This window comes from Berghia stephanieae, chromosome 1 (genome assembly GCF_034508935.2).
Source record: "Berghia stephanieae isolate SIO BIC M18660-M18661 chromosome 1, UCSD_Bste_1.3, whole genome shotgun sequence".
NCBI classification, from domain to species: Eukaryota; Metazoa; Mollusca; class Gastropoda; order Nudibranchia; family Aeolidiidae; genus Berghia; species Berghia stephanieae.
This window is the reverse complement of record NC_088360.1, coordinates 10871391-10889010: the sequence shown is the minus strand read 5'-3', so window position 1 is coordinate 10889010 and position 17620 is coordinate 10871391. Positions and strand designations below refer to the sequence as shown.

Genomic DNA, 17620 nt, shown 5'->3' with positions numbered 1-17620 from the left:
ACATAATTAGATTCATAACAAAACAGACCTACAGTTTGCTTGTGATCCAGACAATTTGCCATTTCCAATTCAACAATTATTGAAGTGTCTACAAACCTCCAGCCTCCCCCCCCCCCCCCCTCATCTCTCTCTCTCTCTCTCTCTCTCTCTCTCTCTCTCTCTCTCTCTCTCTCTCTCTCTCTCTCTCTCTCTCTCTCTCTCTCTCTCCCCTATGTATCTATGCTTAAACGTGTTTTGAAATCGGACAATATTATCACATGCATTGTTTAAAAATATAACGTAAGAGGGGAGGGTATATAGATAATTATAATAGAAAAAGATTGAGGGGCTGGTGGTCACAATCTACAAGTTTTGTTGGTTTGCGTGTTTGTGTTTCTTATGATGAACAAAATCGATTAAAAGTATGAATGAAATTAATATGTTGGCGTCTGCATCGAGCGTCTATGTCAGGGTGACTTAGCCACAAGGGCCCCATTTTCTTTGATACACACGAGACATAACTACGCAATTACATTTTTTAGGAGTTCGATATTGATCGAAAAGTTTTTTTTTTAAAAAGAGGCCTTTTCTATGCGTAAACTGACATCAATAAAAACACAGGCACCCCCCCCCCCAACACACACACACACACACACACACACACACACACACACACACACACACACACATTATTACTTTTAGGTGGATGAGAAAAATACACCATGAGCTGTACAACTAAATCTTAGTGATTGCTACAACGGAATATTTCGATGTTAATTTTAAGATATTGTGTTATAATATAACCATGACACCACAAAAGGATTGCTTAAAAACCTAAATATCGATTCGGACATTCCTCTTGGGACATAGGACTGTAACAGTATTCTTCCAGCACATCCAGTTTTAGGCCATCTTTCTGATTGGGGCCATAAGTAGGTGAACATAATATGTATTTGCAAATATTTTGCAAATAAGTACAAGTCAGGCCATAATAATCCTGCCTTTCTCACCTCTCCGTCAACAGATCATCTCAATGTTTTTTGTTTTTTTTAAAGTCTCCTTGAAAGAAGCTGTCAAATACAAGCAGACTCAAAATCGCTTCATCAGTGGGGACACTTTCCACCTATCCAACATGTACGCGATGTGGGAAGGAACCCGAAACAGCAGAGCATTTAGTTGAAGGGTGTGATGTGACGAAGCTTCCGGGCGGGTTTGCGACGGTGCACGAGTGCGGTAAATAATTTTCAGATTGGGTCGATAGTCATAACATAGTAGTGTGAGCACCATTAGAAGCTGCTGCCTCAAAGGTTATTTGACAAATAATTCATCAGAATATTATGATAACAACACTCAGGAGCATACACGTTATCGATGTCAATATGAAATGCTCACTTCAGCTTATGAGCTATCTCTCTTTTTAAAATTTTAAACCACATGAGTCACTGAAAAAAAAAAAAAATTAATGAGTAAGTGTGGATGTTTACGTCTATCTAAAATTTTTTTTTTTTAAATGACATCACTTGCTTGATATCAGCTCGCACAAGTTATGAGTAAACTATCTGATACTAAAATAAGCCAAAACAGGAGGAGCAATAAGAAAAAAATGATCATGTAATCATGTGATTTGACCACTTTAGATGCAAGAAGAAGACAGCCCAACCCAACGGAAAGACTAAAAAAGGATGATTCGTTTTTATCGCCATTCTAAAATTACCATCATAGCATCTTTTAGAACGATATGAAGTGTTTAATTTGATTTGTTCCGACTTAGTATACCCTAGATATATATCCATCACTATTTTCAATTCGATGCGATCATTATATGAATGGCGCATAGTTGAGTCCTTGGAAAAGGCTCTTTGCTTACATTCTCGCACCGTATTCAGATGTAAAATGAGTACCTGGCCATTAACAGCGTTATCTGTCGGAAAAATTGTAATATCACCTCGCCCTATATGTTAGGCGTTGCTGTTGGCTAGGGACCCCCTGTGAAGCGCTTTTAGCACGTTTAGTGAAAATTGTGCGGGAATAATCCGGATACTGCTCTACATAAATGCTCCAGAGTTCTGTTGTTGTGTTTTTTCTTTGGGGGGGGGGGGGGGGGGGGGGGGTTCTTGCTCCCTTGCGGCGAAGCAAACAAGTGAAAATAATACAACAAAATGACGAAATCTGTATATGATGGACTATATTTGTACTCAACACAACTGTGCGAATTACGCAAGTCATACGGAACTATTATTACTATGATAGGGGTATGGTGGGGGCTACGCACAATATACAAGCAAAATGAGAGGAGCGGGGAAAGGCTAGATCGGAAGTTTAAAATAGAATGCAATTTTAATTCGATTTACTGACTATTTTTATAAACCCATAGACCACCAAGATCGTCGTCGTTATTAATAGCATGATTATTGACCGTAATTGTCTTGATGTCGGAAGATCTAAAATACTTTCACCTCATATTGGTTGATCACGACACGACACGGAAAGCAATGTAGCGTCTGTCACACGCTGTCATTGAACTACCGTACAATAGCAAAACGCTTTGAAAAAATATTGACCACAATCGAAGTGTACTTATTTGCAGGTCTGATAACCCAATTCATAATGGGCTTCATAATAATTTGTAATGGAAATAACAAAATGACGCAAAATATGGTCCACTACAACGTTAAAACAGGCCCATAATAATTGCGTTCGGATGTCAGACCTGAATATATGTACACGCCGGCCAGAAATGTTTATTCTTCAAATATTACTAATGAACATACCAACAAACAAACAAAAATGAAATTGAAAATTCCAAGATTCTTTGATTTGTTGGGTGCCATCTTAATTCTTCGATATTTGAAGAGGGAAAAAATCTAACAAAATGAAGAAAAAAGGCGTTTTGTCGGCATATGGCAGCCGGCCGCGAAAAATCGTGGTGTTGTTGTTTGACAGATCGGCCATATCGTGACTACTCCACAATGCTTATCATTCATTGGAAAGCGGCAGCCAATAAAGTGAACCCTGTGCCGCCATTGTTGTCAGTACATTAACCCCGTCTTCGTATATATTTAGAGACAATTAACAGTAATAACGAGATACATAAGGCAAGACAGGACGACGAGGAGGCAGCGGCACAATATCGGCGCACGATCCAATAATCCCCAAGAGCGTTTTGAAAATTTAACTGACGATGAAGAGAAAAATAAATAAATAATATGATAATCATCGAAGAAGAAGAAGCGAAGAAGAAGAAGAAGAAGAAGAAGAAGAAGAAGAAGAAGAAGAAGAAGAAGAAGAAGAAGAAGAAGAAGAAGAAGAAGAAGAAGAAGAAGTGGCAAACAAAAAGCAAAATTAACAATATAAATTGTAATGTTGATTCTGCCTGCTGGGAAGGGAAGGGGGGGGGGGGGGGGGTATAAAACATTGTTACGCGTATTGAGCAAAAAAAAAAAAAATGATGCACAGGAACGTAATCCCTAATATTATCTAACACCATCTATAAAAGTTGACACCATTAAAATCTAACGGCCTGTTTGTCTCATAACATCCCGGTCTGTTTAAAAAACAAAAAAGTCTGGGACAGAACAGCAGCAAGGATGGGACATTTCAAGACAAATATAAAAATCAACCGATCATACATTAAAAGAGGTCAGCATACCATTCCAAGATCCCAACTACGTAGTACTGCAAACATAAAATTAGCTATGCCAATAATTATGCGCCAATTGTGCCAAGTACGTCAAGGATAACATCCTGCCAGTAATTTTGTATAATTCATTTAAATAGACTTAAATGGAATGACGTCAGAAAATAAAATATAGCTTAGCTAAACAATTCATCCGTTAACAGTTATGGAATGGAAGTGAAAGAAATATAGATTCAAAGGAATGCAGATAAAATATAAAAAGAGGTTAATAATCGTTTAATTGCTTTCAGAGAGATATCCTTCGGCATGTATTATCTTTTATGTTATGAGATATCTTTTAAAGTTGCATTATCTATTATGTATATATGTATTATGTGACAAGATGCATTCAAGATATTTATATGACAGCAAGACTAGTAAAGATGATAAGGTAAAGAAACATAAGAAGGAGAATCAGATATCGTGGGCTGACGTATAATTAGAATGAATCTTATCAAGTAAAAACTATTCCAATAATATAATAATAGGCTTAAATTTTCAGCACAGTTAATTGACAATATTATGATTCTTCAACTGCTCAACAACTAAAGCTACAGCAGAACTTTTGTTTTATCAGGTGAAATGAGTGTGGCAGTATCATTGCTTATGTTCACCATTGGTTTGATAATTGTGCATAGTGCTGGTTTCAAATCAAGTAGATGGTTTTTAAAAGAATGTGGCTGGTGCTTCTCATGTTTATTGGTCATTCAATCCCACAGACTGAGTGGGCGATGTTTAACGCAATCTTGTGTGGTCAAAACTGGTACCATTTTGCCAGTCACATCTGCCAAGTATTCAAATGGACTGCATGCAACTGTATTTATAGTCAGAATGTATTTGTGACATGAATGCAATTCAGTCAAAAATCAGCTGTGGCCGACAAAACAATTAAAACAAACTTGGCATCAAACACAACCGAATGAGAACTCACGACATCTCTGATTGGCAGAGATCACAACAGACAAGGGTGTGTTAGTGTTGTCAACCATAATCTATTTATGACTTAATGTGACCAATGGCAAATAGTCCAAACATATCAACAGGAAATTATAACCAGACAATATTCATGTGTTAAATAAAATTACAAAATAACAGTACTTACATGAAAACTTATCCTGGTATTTTGAGGACGGCAATTGAGATGAATTGAAATTTGGTGGAGCAGAGGCAGTGGCTTTAAGGGGCATATGACCTCTGGGAGCATCATATGCTCCCATATTGTGACTGTTGGAGGCTCGCAATGTCCTATGACTATTACCAGACGGTGCATTGTAATGACCACCATATCGTGAAACATCTGAACTAGACAGACTGCTGTGTCCTGGGCTGGGTTCTAAGACCGATTGGTTTCCTTGGAACGAATGCTGAAACAGTTGCTGGTTAGACTGTTGTTGCTGCTGATGTTGCCATTGGTGGACAGATGAGCCTGATGAATGCCCAGACAATGGACCCATACCAGAGGAATTGATTTGAACCTGCTCTTGAGAGTCCTGACACAACGAGGTTTGACTAATTGATCTCTGACCTGAGCTAATGGATGATGGGCTATAAGAAATATTGCTCCCGCTGCTGTGGCCAACAGCAAGATTATTATTACCACTATTATTATTGTTAGTATTGCTAAAATTACCAGGCAAGTTGCTAAAGGCTTGACCAGATGTAAGATTACAATCAACACCTGAAGAGAGTCCATGGGAAATTTGGTTATTGGGAACTTGCTGTTGTGAATGCTGTTGCCAAAAGTTGATAGTTGGGCTGGAGGATTGAGAAGTGTTGCTATGATTATGTTTGGGCAAGATGTGAGGTGACAACATGTTAGGGTTGGTGTTGGTTGGTATTACTTGATTATTGTAGTCCTGGTTACTGGAATCTTGACACAATGACGACTGACTTATTGATCGGTGAGATGGAGATACAGGCGAAGGGCTATGGCTCGGATTGTTGCTCCCACCACTACTACTACTGCTACTGCTGCTACCTACAGCTAAGCGATTGTTGGAGCCCATGAAAGCATTATTAAAGTTCTGGAAATTGTTACCATATGTCAGTCTTTCATCCAAATAGACAAGCCAACCTTGCAGGGGCAAACGTTCTTCAGGAGAGAGAGCAGGGTGAATAAGGGAAAAGGAGATGAGTTGTCGGCTTTCTTCAATGTTAACACCATTTTGAATAGTGTGTGTCAGATGATCGGGGATGAGTTCTAAGTAGGCAGCTTTGGCAGCACTTTCACCAACTTTAAGTAGAGGAAATAATTGCAATAGCTGATGAAATACTCCTTTCTCTTTGCTCCGAAGACTCCGCACATATTCTATGAGGTAGAAAGAAAATAAATAAGTACTGAATTATTGCTACATTCAAGTGGTCCCCCCACCCCTCTCATATAAGCAAACCTTCAGCAGACTTTTTCAAGGCAAGTTACTATATTGATAACACCACATGGCCACAGAATACACGAAGATTGATTGCCAATGTATCTAGTTTGCCATAAAATTAGCCTTGAAGTGCACAAAACACTTTTCTCATTGAGAAAAAATGTGAAATCAATACAGGCAAACAAATCTGTCATGTCATGTAACCAAATAGATCTTGCTGATTTTGGTGTGATTTACTCTACTAACAAAATGTTCTGAGCTGAAATTGAGACAACTGAGAAAAAAAAAAGTCTATAGATAGTATGCGCTTAGCAAAGAAGCTCACAACATTGCCACACGGAAGTATAACGGACCAGCACACAAAACTATGTGCAACCTTGAACGTATATAGTCTGGTTAATCCAGTTTAGTGAGAATTACTCAAGCAAAAAGCGATAGCAAATACTGGAGTGACGTCAACTTCATACTATCTATACAGGATGAGCATGTGACTTTTGAGCCCCAAGTTCAACCAAAAATCTATAAAGTACAGATATCCATAAAGAATGTGTCCAGCATACAAACGAAACAATCTTTCCCTCATAAATTGTCTTCTACTTTTTTGTGACACCATGTAAACTCCAGGTTCCTTCATAAGTTGTTTATGTCAGGGTTTGTCCCAGTTTTTGTATAGTGAACCAGAGTACTGTACTGAACTGTATGTTCCTATTTCTACTTAAATACCAACTGAATTGCAAACTGAAGTTCAAGAATTGTTAGCTGAGCTATTGCAATATAACATGTCCTTTCCTGTATGACCAGCTTATGGTGGAAAATTGTTCATTTTTAATAAAGAACAAATAAACAGGTTTAATATGTTATGAGGCTAATCTTAAATCAAAGATTTAAAAAATTTAAATACAGAGTTTGCCACAAATTGGGCACCCATGGATCACAAATACAGCATTCGCATTTTAGTGTTACTATAACGACGACTTCAAATTGTTACACCTCCTAGCCGCTGACCTTATAGCCACCTCCTACATCCCAGCAACACTAAGAAGCATGCTTATCTCAAACCATAAATGTGTGTCTGGATACATTTAAGGTGTTATCTACTTTAGATTTAGAGTAATACTTAATACTAAGAAGGGGATAGAACAGGTAGGTTTCATGAGGACAAACAGCTACATATTTGACATTCCAGCGACCGAACAGTATGAAATAATACAAGCATGGAATAACTGCCTAAAAAGCTCAGCCAATTGATCAAAATGCAACGTATAATCAAACTGTAGCATTATATTTTAGAGAGATGTTTAATAATAGGCCCTCATTATAATCCTTTCAAATGAAATCAGAAATTATTGATCAATAACAATAACAACAACAAAAATTATACTAATAAAAAATAACAGGTGTTATAATCACTCAACGGTTCAGGTTTTTAAGGTGGACCTTTGGGTGTGATAAGACCTAAGTAAAATTATCTTCCATCCTCCTTCCTGAAACAATCCTTCCATTTAAATTTAAATACATATTAATACTAAAAAGTAAAACGGTGAGAATACAACCCACCTTCATCATTGGCCTTTTCCTCCAATTCCTTGACATCATTGCAATCAGTGAGAACATACTGCAAAACTTGCTGGAGGAACTTGGCCTGGACTGGAGAGCTCCTTTTGAGCAACGAATATATAGCAACTGTCTGCTCACAGTCACTCCAGGTTTTGAACCAAGAAAAGAGCATGGCCACTTGTTCCCTAAAGGCGTTGGACTTCATTTTGTCTCACTGAATGATCCACAGAGTTGCCAAAGAGATGGAAAAATAACCAAACCCAAGCAGACTACGTCACTAAGGTTAGATCAGTTGAAATACTATAAATTTGTTTGATTTTCAAAATAAGTTCCAATAGAATTTCTTCACCACATCTAAAGAGAGAAATAAATAAAAAAATGAATATATTTACAAGAATGGAAGTATTTCTACCATAACAGTTTTGGCAAGAGGCTTATAATAATAATACAAATCAATATAAAACAATACATATCATGTCATAATATACATCAAATGAGTAATAGTAATAGTTCAAAAAATGATCATCTTTAAGTAAATGCTTAGATTGTGTGATATAATGTGGAGCTGGCAGGAGACTTTAAAAGCAACACTCAATTTCAATTATTTCACATGTTCATTAAAAATTGAAATATGTTTACATGATTTATGAATGATACGATACTGGTTGTTAAAGTTTGGCTGAACGCAAAAGACCTGGTCGCATTGGTTGAGGACGTAAACCGCTTATCATAACAATTGTGTCTGCAGCATCGCAGCTGGTACCTGTAAGTGACCTTCTATCATAGTAGAATATATGTGTATGAATGATACAATCCAGAGTCAACATTTATTGCCCTTACACTAACTCTAACATTATTCTTCATGTCATATCTCAAAAATTACTGTGAGACTGCTGGATTCTTATTTCATGGAACATTTCGCAACATATGAAAAATTTGTCTGAAGAAGCAAGAGCTTTCTAAAACGTTCTGTAAAACACACACACACGCACACAAAAAGGGGAACATCAACTCTCAGCAGCAGTCAAGAACTGCAAATAAGTGATGTGATTCAAACCAAGTCTTTGAGAGTAAATGCAATCCACTCAGCTATGGCCAGGGCCTCCTTCTAATTCTATCCCACAGAATAAAATCGCAATGAGTAATCAGTATTTCAATTATCGATAATGATAATTAATTTTGTCATTATTTCAAATTTCCTTTATAGATGATTATTGTCTTACTTTAAAAATAAAAAAAGAATAAATCATTTTTTCTCATCTACTTATTAATCATTATTATTATACTATATTTACCATTTCATTATCACTATATAATAATTTTCATTATTACTAATCCTACTACTAGTTCACTACGACTACTACTACTACTATTATTATTATTATAATAATCATTACTATGAGTATTAGTATTATCATTATTATTTTCATCATAATCATCATCATTATTGCAAATCCTATTCCAGTAAATCTAATGAGTGATACATGACCATTATAATTATGTTTCTCAATTAACAACCAATTTCATCATTATCAATATCAACCATCATTGCTTATTGAAAAATGAGTTCATTTTATCATTTTAACCCCCCCCCCCCCCCCCCCGCACACACACACACACACGCACAGGAAAATTTGTAGTGTGGTGTAGTTTATTTATATCATTGTGGTTCAGATACTACCAAACCCTGTACCGATAGCATACTTTTATACAACTTGTATGAATGACATGAATTAATTGAAGCAATTGTTGCATTCAAATCATCATTATCGTCTTTATTGAAATGTAAATAAACAGCAATCAGTCGGACTGGGAATCTCTTAAATATTTTTTATGTGAACGAAAGTTCGGCAGCCCAAAAAACTAAAACCTTACACTTACAATACAATATAACAAAACAACATTAATTAACATAAAATATTGAAGTACAACAATAATATTGTCAACATGACATAGTTAAAATATATATTTAGAAATACTTTTCTATAATTTACTATGTACTATACTCACTGTGATTATAATTATTAATTATATTTAACAAATTAAAATATTCAAGTAATCCATTGTTTTCTTGCTTTCGTCTTTGAATTTTAAATTGTAATATTAATATCATCCATATTTACATATTTGTATTAGAATTAGACGTCTAGTATTAGAAACGTTGAACGTTTAAGTCAATCTACATTGTACCATTCCATTTCATTCTTGATCTTTGCCTTCTATCTAAATAAATCGTGACTACACACCATGCCATGGTTGTAATAAAAGCTTGAGAGGCCAATGGCTTGCTAAAAATAGCCCCATCAACCCGTGTGTATTTCACTACACATCTTCATTGACGAGCTTACACTTACACATAACAATCAATTAACTTTCAGCAGTTATTTACGGCTTCTGGGTGGCTAATTAAGGGTCAAAACGATCGTTTAACGCGAATTAATGTTGACAATATGAACATTTTTAAAAAGCATACCTTTTTATAGTACAAGGATTCTCAATTGTAAACATTACATTTGACTCAAGGAAGAGAGGAAACAAGATAAATAGAAATGATCAACGATCTCCTAAACATTTTTACAAATAACATTCAACAGATCGATCGATGCCGATCAAATTAATCCTCTGTTGCGTGTCTTTAGCTCCATCCCGAATTAATCACAGACTGAATGGAGACAGTAATAATATCCTAAACGAATTAAATATCAAATCCTTTTCCAAAAGGAAATCAAAGTTGTGAAGAGCAGACGTATTTTGTGTACAGTCCGCATACCCACTTTGCACTTGGTACCACACACGTTCTTTTATTATAATGTGTGTGTTGTGTGTGTGTGTGTGTGTGTTTGTGTGTATGCGTGTGTTTGTGTTTGAGAGAGAGATAGAGAGAGAGAGACTGTGTGTGTATGTGTCTGTGTGTGTGTGTGTGTGTGTGTGTGTGTGCGCGCGCGCTGTGTGGTGTGTCTGTGCGCGCGCTGTCTCCTCGATCTCACTCCTCGCTTTCCGACCCGATACGATCTTGTATTGAGGAAATCTATGGTTTGTAAGCGCACTCAAGTCGACGTCACAAGAGTGTGACGTGAATTTGGAATCGTTTTTATCGGTTTGAATATTAATGGGTTTCGGTAATGGCTAGTGACCAACGATTTGACATTGGACAAAAAACTGATAATAAATTTATATCTGACAACAAATAATGTTTTGAAAAAATACTTTTCGACCAATCGAGGAAGATATCAAAACATACTGATCATTCGGCAAGCTAGACCATGTTTCACCTATGAGTATATCATTGGTTTCAATCAAACACTATGTAGAGTGATGCAGAAATGAGCCCATAATGAATTGGGTTATCAGGCCTGCAATCATTATTTATTTTTTTTAAATCAATCAACAATCATTCTACCTTAAAGCAATTCGCAATGGAGAATAGATAACCAAATGGACGAATCTTGCAAACCTTAATCTATTGTTGGAGGGATTCATCCAACGCAAAGTTAAATAGCAGAGTTTATCCACGTTTCTGTAGCGTTAAACCGACAATAGCAATTGCTTGTTACTCCTGGGGTAAAACACGTAAATGGCAATAACCTTTCCACCAGATTTTACAGATCCAGCCACCCAATCTCTGCTGGGTGGTGGGAATTCGGATGGGGAAAAAAATAATACACCCGGGATTGATACGTGTCCCTTTTGTTAGGTACTCGACCGATGAGCAATTGGGACTCGCATACACTCAATTGTTTAAGAAATGGTTACATTTTGGATATCATTGAAAATTTGATTCACATTCATTCATTTGCCCGGGACTTTTTTTTCGTACTGATTCTCTATCCCGTGTCTGAAGTGCCACTTTGTGGTCTTGTGGTATGTCATCCGCCTTCGGACCAATAGGTTTCTGTTTCAAGTCCCGCTTCTTTGATATCATGCTCATTATCTCACCGTTCTCTGGTGTAAAATGAATACTTGACCGGTAACAATTTTCAGTGTCGAAAAAAATAAATTGTGCTATTGCCTTAGGTAGACTACAGTCGTCATGTCTCCTCCGACAGTAGCTATTGAGCTTTGCTTTTGGATTGAGGCCATAGCAAACTAAAGAGGGCTAATCTGAGACCTTGGTGCACACATTAGCAGGTATAATAACAAAACGCAGTTATGGGCTTGATTTATCATTGTCGAAATGGACGATATTCTGGGTCGGTTTGAGAGTATTTCCATTACAACAATGAGGCCATAACAATTTGGGTTATCATACCTTCAAATAAGTACAACTCTCTTAAGACCCATTGTAAAGCGCTTTGTGCACTTGCAATTATGCTCTATAAATAACCCATTTTCCCTTATGACCCTCTGGGTGGGGTTCCTGGCCTCCCATTGTGGGCAGGGAGGCACTTACTGTGTCTGCTATCCCCCTATATCTCTCTTCCAACTCATTCTCTGTCTTTGTCTTGGAATGAGATTACTTGGATTTGACCTGGCCCTGGCCGGATACTCTAGCTGAGAGGGAAACAGTCAAATGTATAGTTAGTTTTGGGAGATGATATTTTTTCCTTGCAAATCATCTCTCTGGTATGCATTGTATTATGTTTTCTTTATATTATATACGATTTGTAAAACATTTAAGTGTATTCCTCTTAGTGGGGACCTGTGCTTGTGTCTGGATGAGCATTTTAGGTGATCTCAATCAAATACTTTGCTAGTGTGCTCTTGGAATCTACATGTTTTCTTTTTGAACCAATTCCCCTTTGTCTTACCTTTTCTTGGGTGCTTTAATTGTAATTCTAGAACTTTTTACTAACCCATTTTCTTCCTTTTTACTGGTGCTGATATGACCTTAATGTGTTGCAAGCACCGTAAAACCCTTAAGACCAACCTTATGACCCTAAAGGTTTCTTTTGAATTTAAATGTACTCAACATTCGGTCGTTAATAATCTTGTTCTTTTCTTCGAGTAATTTAAACACAGACAGCCATAATAAATAATATAAATAAATATCCGACTGTACTATAATGAAGTCACAAATCATTTCACTGCAACAAAAGGCTTGTCCCTGAAAAGAAATCGTGACATAAATCCGTACAGGAAACAAAGCAATGGAATTTTAAATCGACGAATGCGTACACGCACAGACATACACACAGAGGAAGAAAGAGAGAGAGAGAGAGAGAGAGAGAGAGAGAGAGAGAGAGAGAGAGAGAGAGAGAGAGAGAGAGAGATAGAGAGAGAGAGAGAGAGGGGGGGGGGGGGGAACAGAGAGAGATAGACAAACATATAAACAGACACACACATACATATACACAGAGAAAGAGGACACTATTCTGCGTCATCTTTTGAGATTTCAATTACAACAATGAGCCCATAATGAATTGGGTTATCAGGCCTGCCAATGATTTACATTTTTTTAAATCAATCAACAATCATTCTCCCTTAAGGGGCGGTTTGGGTCTAATTATTAGGAAAATCCTTCAAAAATTTGATTTAGAGATTTTGGTGGAAAATTATATTTTATTATCTTAGAAATAATATAAATGAAGTCCAAATTCTTAAAGTAGTCTATAAAGGCACGAAATACACAGTCGAAAATGGTACAGGTAGTAAGAAAAGTGTGAAAAACGGGAAGCCATTTTGCTATTTTCTCAATATGTAATTTTTCTAAGGGTATGGGAAACTGTGTCAAACGTTTCTCAGAATCTATTCAATAAAATTGTCTGAGAATTTCCACAGTTATCACAGAGATAATGTATTATGTCATCATAGAGATATTTTTTTGATAAGATTTGTTAATTTTAACTTATAATCCTAAATCTGAATTCATCAATCATCAATCATCAATTTTGTCATAACATTTTGATTCTCAACTTTGTAATGATCTAATAAAAATTCCATAAGCTAAAGCCGTAAAATCTCACTATGGTGACACACTATGGTACAATATTGACAAGAGGGAAGAATATGGAGGTCATTCCTTCATTAGTTTTTGTGGAACGTTTGCCACAAGATTGCTATATTTTTTTATGTCAGACCCCCCAAATTAGATCGCAAAATGGGTATCAACACAGATAATTAAAGTTTTTCACCATAAATGTTGTTTTTTAACCTATATTGATGATACAGAATGATTAAAACCGTCCAATATAGGTAGGTAATTAAATTTTTTTTAGAAAAGACCCAAACCGCCCCTTAAAGCAATTCGCAATAGAGAATAGATAACCAAATGGACGAATCTTGTTAACCTTAATCTATTGTTGGAGGGATTCATTTTCAAAGCAAAGTTAAATAGCAGAGTTTAGCCACGTTTCTGTAGCGTTAAACCGACAATAGCAATTGCTTGCTACCCCTGGGGTAAAATACGTCTATGGCAATATACTTTCCACCAGATTTTACAGATCCAGCCACCCAATCTCTGCTGGGTGGTGGGAATTCGGAAAGGGGAAAAAAATACTACACGCGGGATATATATATATATATATATATATATATATATATATATATATATATATATATATATATATATTATTTAAAATATTTACCACAATGTTACCACAATGGCTCAGATTGAGCCTGAAACATTGATGTAGACTGCCCCAAACATTGTGGTAAATATTTTAAATAATAATTCGCTCCATTACTACATGTCGAGCACTTTTCGTACCATATTTGTATCAAACACGATTCAATATATATATATATATATATATATTAATATATAATATATATATATATATATATAGAGAGAGAGAGAGAGAGAGAGAGAGAGAGAGAGAGAGAGAGATGCATATACGTTACCACTAAGCACAAAGTAAAAAGAGGCATACGTCACAATACTTTTGACACACGGTTTTAAACGAACAAGACTATTTCAAATAAAATCTTACAATCCCACTAAAATGAAAAGATACATTTCAGCTTGACAGAATACCAGCTCCTGATCTGATGTTGTTTTTTAAAGACACAAATAAAACCAGTTTTGAAGAAAAACTTACATTTGATTTATCTCGGTGGACCAGATAGAAATCAGGCACTCTGTCGCAGTGACAACTATTTACATATATATGTAATACACACATCCTTTATGGGCTGGATTTCTTGAAATCGACGTTTACTTATAATTTGTACACGTCGCTTGGAATGTATTTGTTCAAATTGTGTTGTAATGGAAACACTCTCAGCCCCACCAATTATATTGCGCTACAATAATGCATATCAGAAAGGTAATTTACATGTTGTCGTTTATCAAACAATTGAAATAGAGAAGAAAATGAACACTTTAATTTGAATATGTAATTCAATAAATCAGAAGGAAAATCAAAGTCACGAAGTCAGTTGATCGTGGCAAAGAAGTCATGTCGATGATTATAACAAGAGGAATTAAGTATATTAGCAGGTTTAATAACCGGATGCCATTTTGGGTTTCGTTTAAAGCTTTAATGGACAATATTATGTGTTGGCTTGAGAGTATTTCCATAACAACACTAGAGTCATAGAAATTTGCCATCTCAGACCTGCGTAAATAAGTAAGTATACGCCCGATCAAGCCATTACGACAACCCCTATCGTAAAAAGGGGAAGGAAAATCAAATCAAGGGAAGTAACAAAATAATTATTATATTATAAGTGATTATGTTAATTACCTCCCTTATCAAAAGATTTTAACATTATACTTTGATGGTTCTAATCGAAATTTACATAAGCTATAGATAGTATGCGCTTGGCTAAGAAGCTCACAACATTGTCATCCGGAAGATAACGGACCAACACACAAAACTCTGTCTATGAACTTTTATAGTCTGGATAACACAGTTAAGTGAGAATTAGGTAACTCGTAAACGCGGATGGCAAAAAACAATAACAAAGACTCGAGTGACGTCAACTTCATTCTATCTATAGAGGTATCTTAGGTTTTTTTAAAAATTCAGTGTTTTGATATCATTAAAACGTTAGTACATCATTTTAAAGTGATGATCATCCAGTAATGGAACGGAATGAATGAATGAGCGATTAATTGTCACTACAATAGAGTTTTTATCGACGTGCATATGTGTACACCTCGGTTTTGACGAATGTTATCTAGCAGCTTATATTTATAGAGTGTATGTATGATTTTAAAAGTTGTAGATGTCTCCCTGGTAAATTTTACGTTGTTAAAGAACGATTAATAATTGATAGGCTCTAGTCAATTTGGTATAGATAGAATGCGCTTGGCCAAGGAGTTCACAACATTGCCATCCGGAAGTATAACGGACCAACACACAAACTCTGTGTAACCATGAACTTTTATAGTCTGGTTAATACAGTTTGGTGAGAACAACTCACAAATGCGGATGGCAACAACAATAACAAAGGCTTGAGTGACGTCATCTGCATACTATCTATAATTGAATAGGGGTTCTCGAATCAATAGAAATAACGACCCAGAAGGCAATTATAAGGTCATTAACATCTTTGGTAATTTGTTAGAGCGACAATTAATAATAGAGTAGGACCCATAAATATTATAAAACGTGAAGGAATATAATATTGTGCAGGTAAATTATTTTTTCTATGCTCTTACTACAACGTGTACTTATTTCCAGGTCTAATAACCTAAATTGTTACGGGCTCATTGTTGTAATGGAAACATTTTCAAACCAACGTAACACTGAGCCCTCATAATTGTGTTTGGTTATATGACCTGCAAATACATATTCCTGGTCTTGCTCAGATCCAAGACAATATCATATAGTATAGACCTAGATTAGTAGGTGCAATGGTCTAGTAAACCTATGTAAAAATGAAGCAAATAGTCAAACTTATGAGTATTAGCATTTAATCATAAAGAAGTCATGGACTAGGCTAATATATTTTCCATCACCATCATAGACCAAATTATCAAATTAGGGAGTATCATAACAATGAGGACTATGATGGTGATGATGATTATCATTACTCTATAACAAAGATATGAGTGGCGTCAATTTCGTTGCCTCTATAACTCTATAAAGTGCAATTCAGTCATAAAGTGTAATTATGATGGTTTAGATTAGAATCGTTGGATATTGAAATAGATAGATAGATCTTAGATATTTAAATTTTATATTTTGGCCAAGGCTTTGCATTATGTCTATGTAGATACGAGACCCATTTGTCTAGAGAGAATTTTAAAAAATATTATTGGTTCTTTTTTTAAAAAAGGAAATGAAAAATAACGTCATTTACGGTCAATTGCAATCATTCATAAGCAACATCTTTGTAAATAAGGGTGGGGAATAAGAAAGAAAATAAATTTAGACGGTGATAGAGAGCGCAATACCGTCAAATTAAGCACGATCTAGCTAGAAGCATGATGGCAATGGGGAAAAGAAGATAAATTTTTTACATTTGGCATTTATTTATTATTTTATTAATGTTGTTATATTGTTTTGTTTTTTTGTTATTCTTAGATTAGATCTCTATTATTATTTTGTTTTCTCCAATGATCTTGATCATGCATACCAAAAAAAAATAATATATATATATATATATATAATAATAATTGAAAAACTGACCTGAATCCGGAGTCAATTATCTAGTCACGACCTGTGCAGAACTCCGATCGATTGACGAAACTGATGCAATGAAATTGAAAATTGAAATCCATGTCCATGCCATTGTTTTAGCTTGCCTTGGATGCCATTTTACTTATGACACCTGTCAATCAAACATCTCCGTCCGCGTCCATTCCTTGCCACACAATCTCGTGTTCACCTACCCAGTCTAATTTCTTTATTTGCTTTGTAGATAATCTAACCCCTACCCTCAACTACCGACCTTGAGTTCATTCGGTGCAATATCACTCAAGGTGATTAAGTGCGAAGTGCGAGACGTCGCCTTGCAGAGCGTACCAAAATAGAAGTCAAAACGTTTAGCCCTAATTTTGTATATTTAAATAAAGAATTTCAAACTTCAAATATCTAATAGGTGTTAATCATCTTGCCTAAACTAAACGATACATTTTTTATCTATCTATCTATCTATCTATCTATCTATCTATCTATCTATCTATCTATCTATCTATCTATCTATC

At 35.7% G+C, this 17620-nt stretch overlaps 1 protein-coding gene across 5 annotated transcripts in view; it reads right to left on the bottom strand.

The window, feature by feature from the left end:
* The window catches only part of LOC144967782 (protein Smaug homolog 1-like), a 47646-nt gene extending 30279 nt beyond the window's left edge, over positions 1-17367 (bottom strand). The window contains exons 1-3 of one of the 5 annotated variants that reach the window (XM_078905456.1): positions 17103-17367; positions 7585-7938; positions 4758-5963 (exon numbers count right to left, since the gene is read on the bottom strand). In XM_078905456.1, the coding sequence (XP_078761582.1) occupies positions 4758-5963; positions 7585-7789 (1411 nt within the window). In that variant the 5' untranslated portion in view covers positions 7790-7938; positions 17103-17367. Of the gene's footprint in view, positions 1-4757; positions 5964-7584; positions 7939-9594; positions 10547-17102 lie in introns of those variants that run through there. The other 4 variants (XM_078905422.1, XM_078905431.1, XM_078905448.1 and 1 more) reach the window with 4 other exon arrangements.
* Positions 17368-17620: the final 253 nt, after the last annotated feature.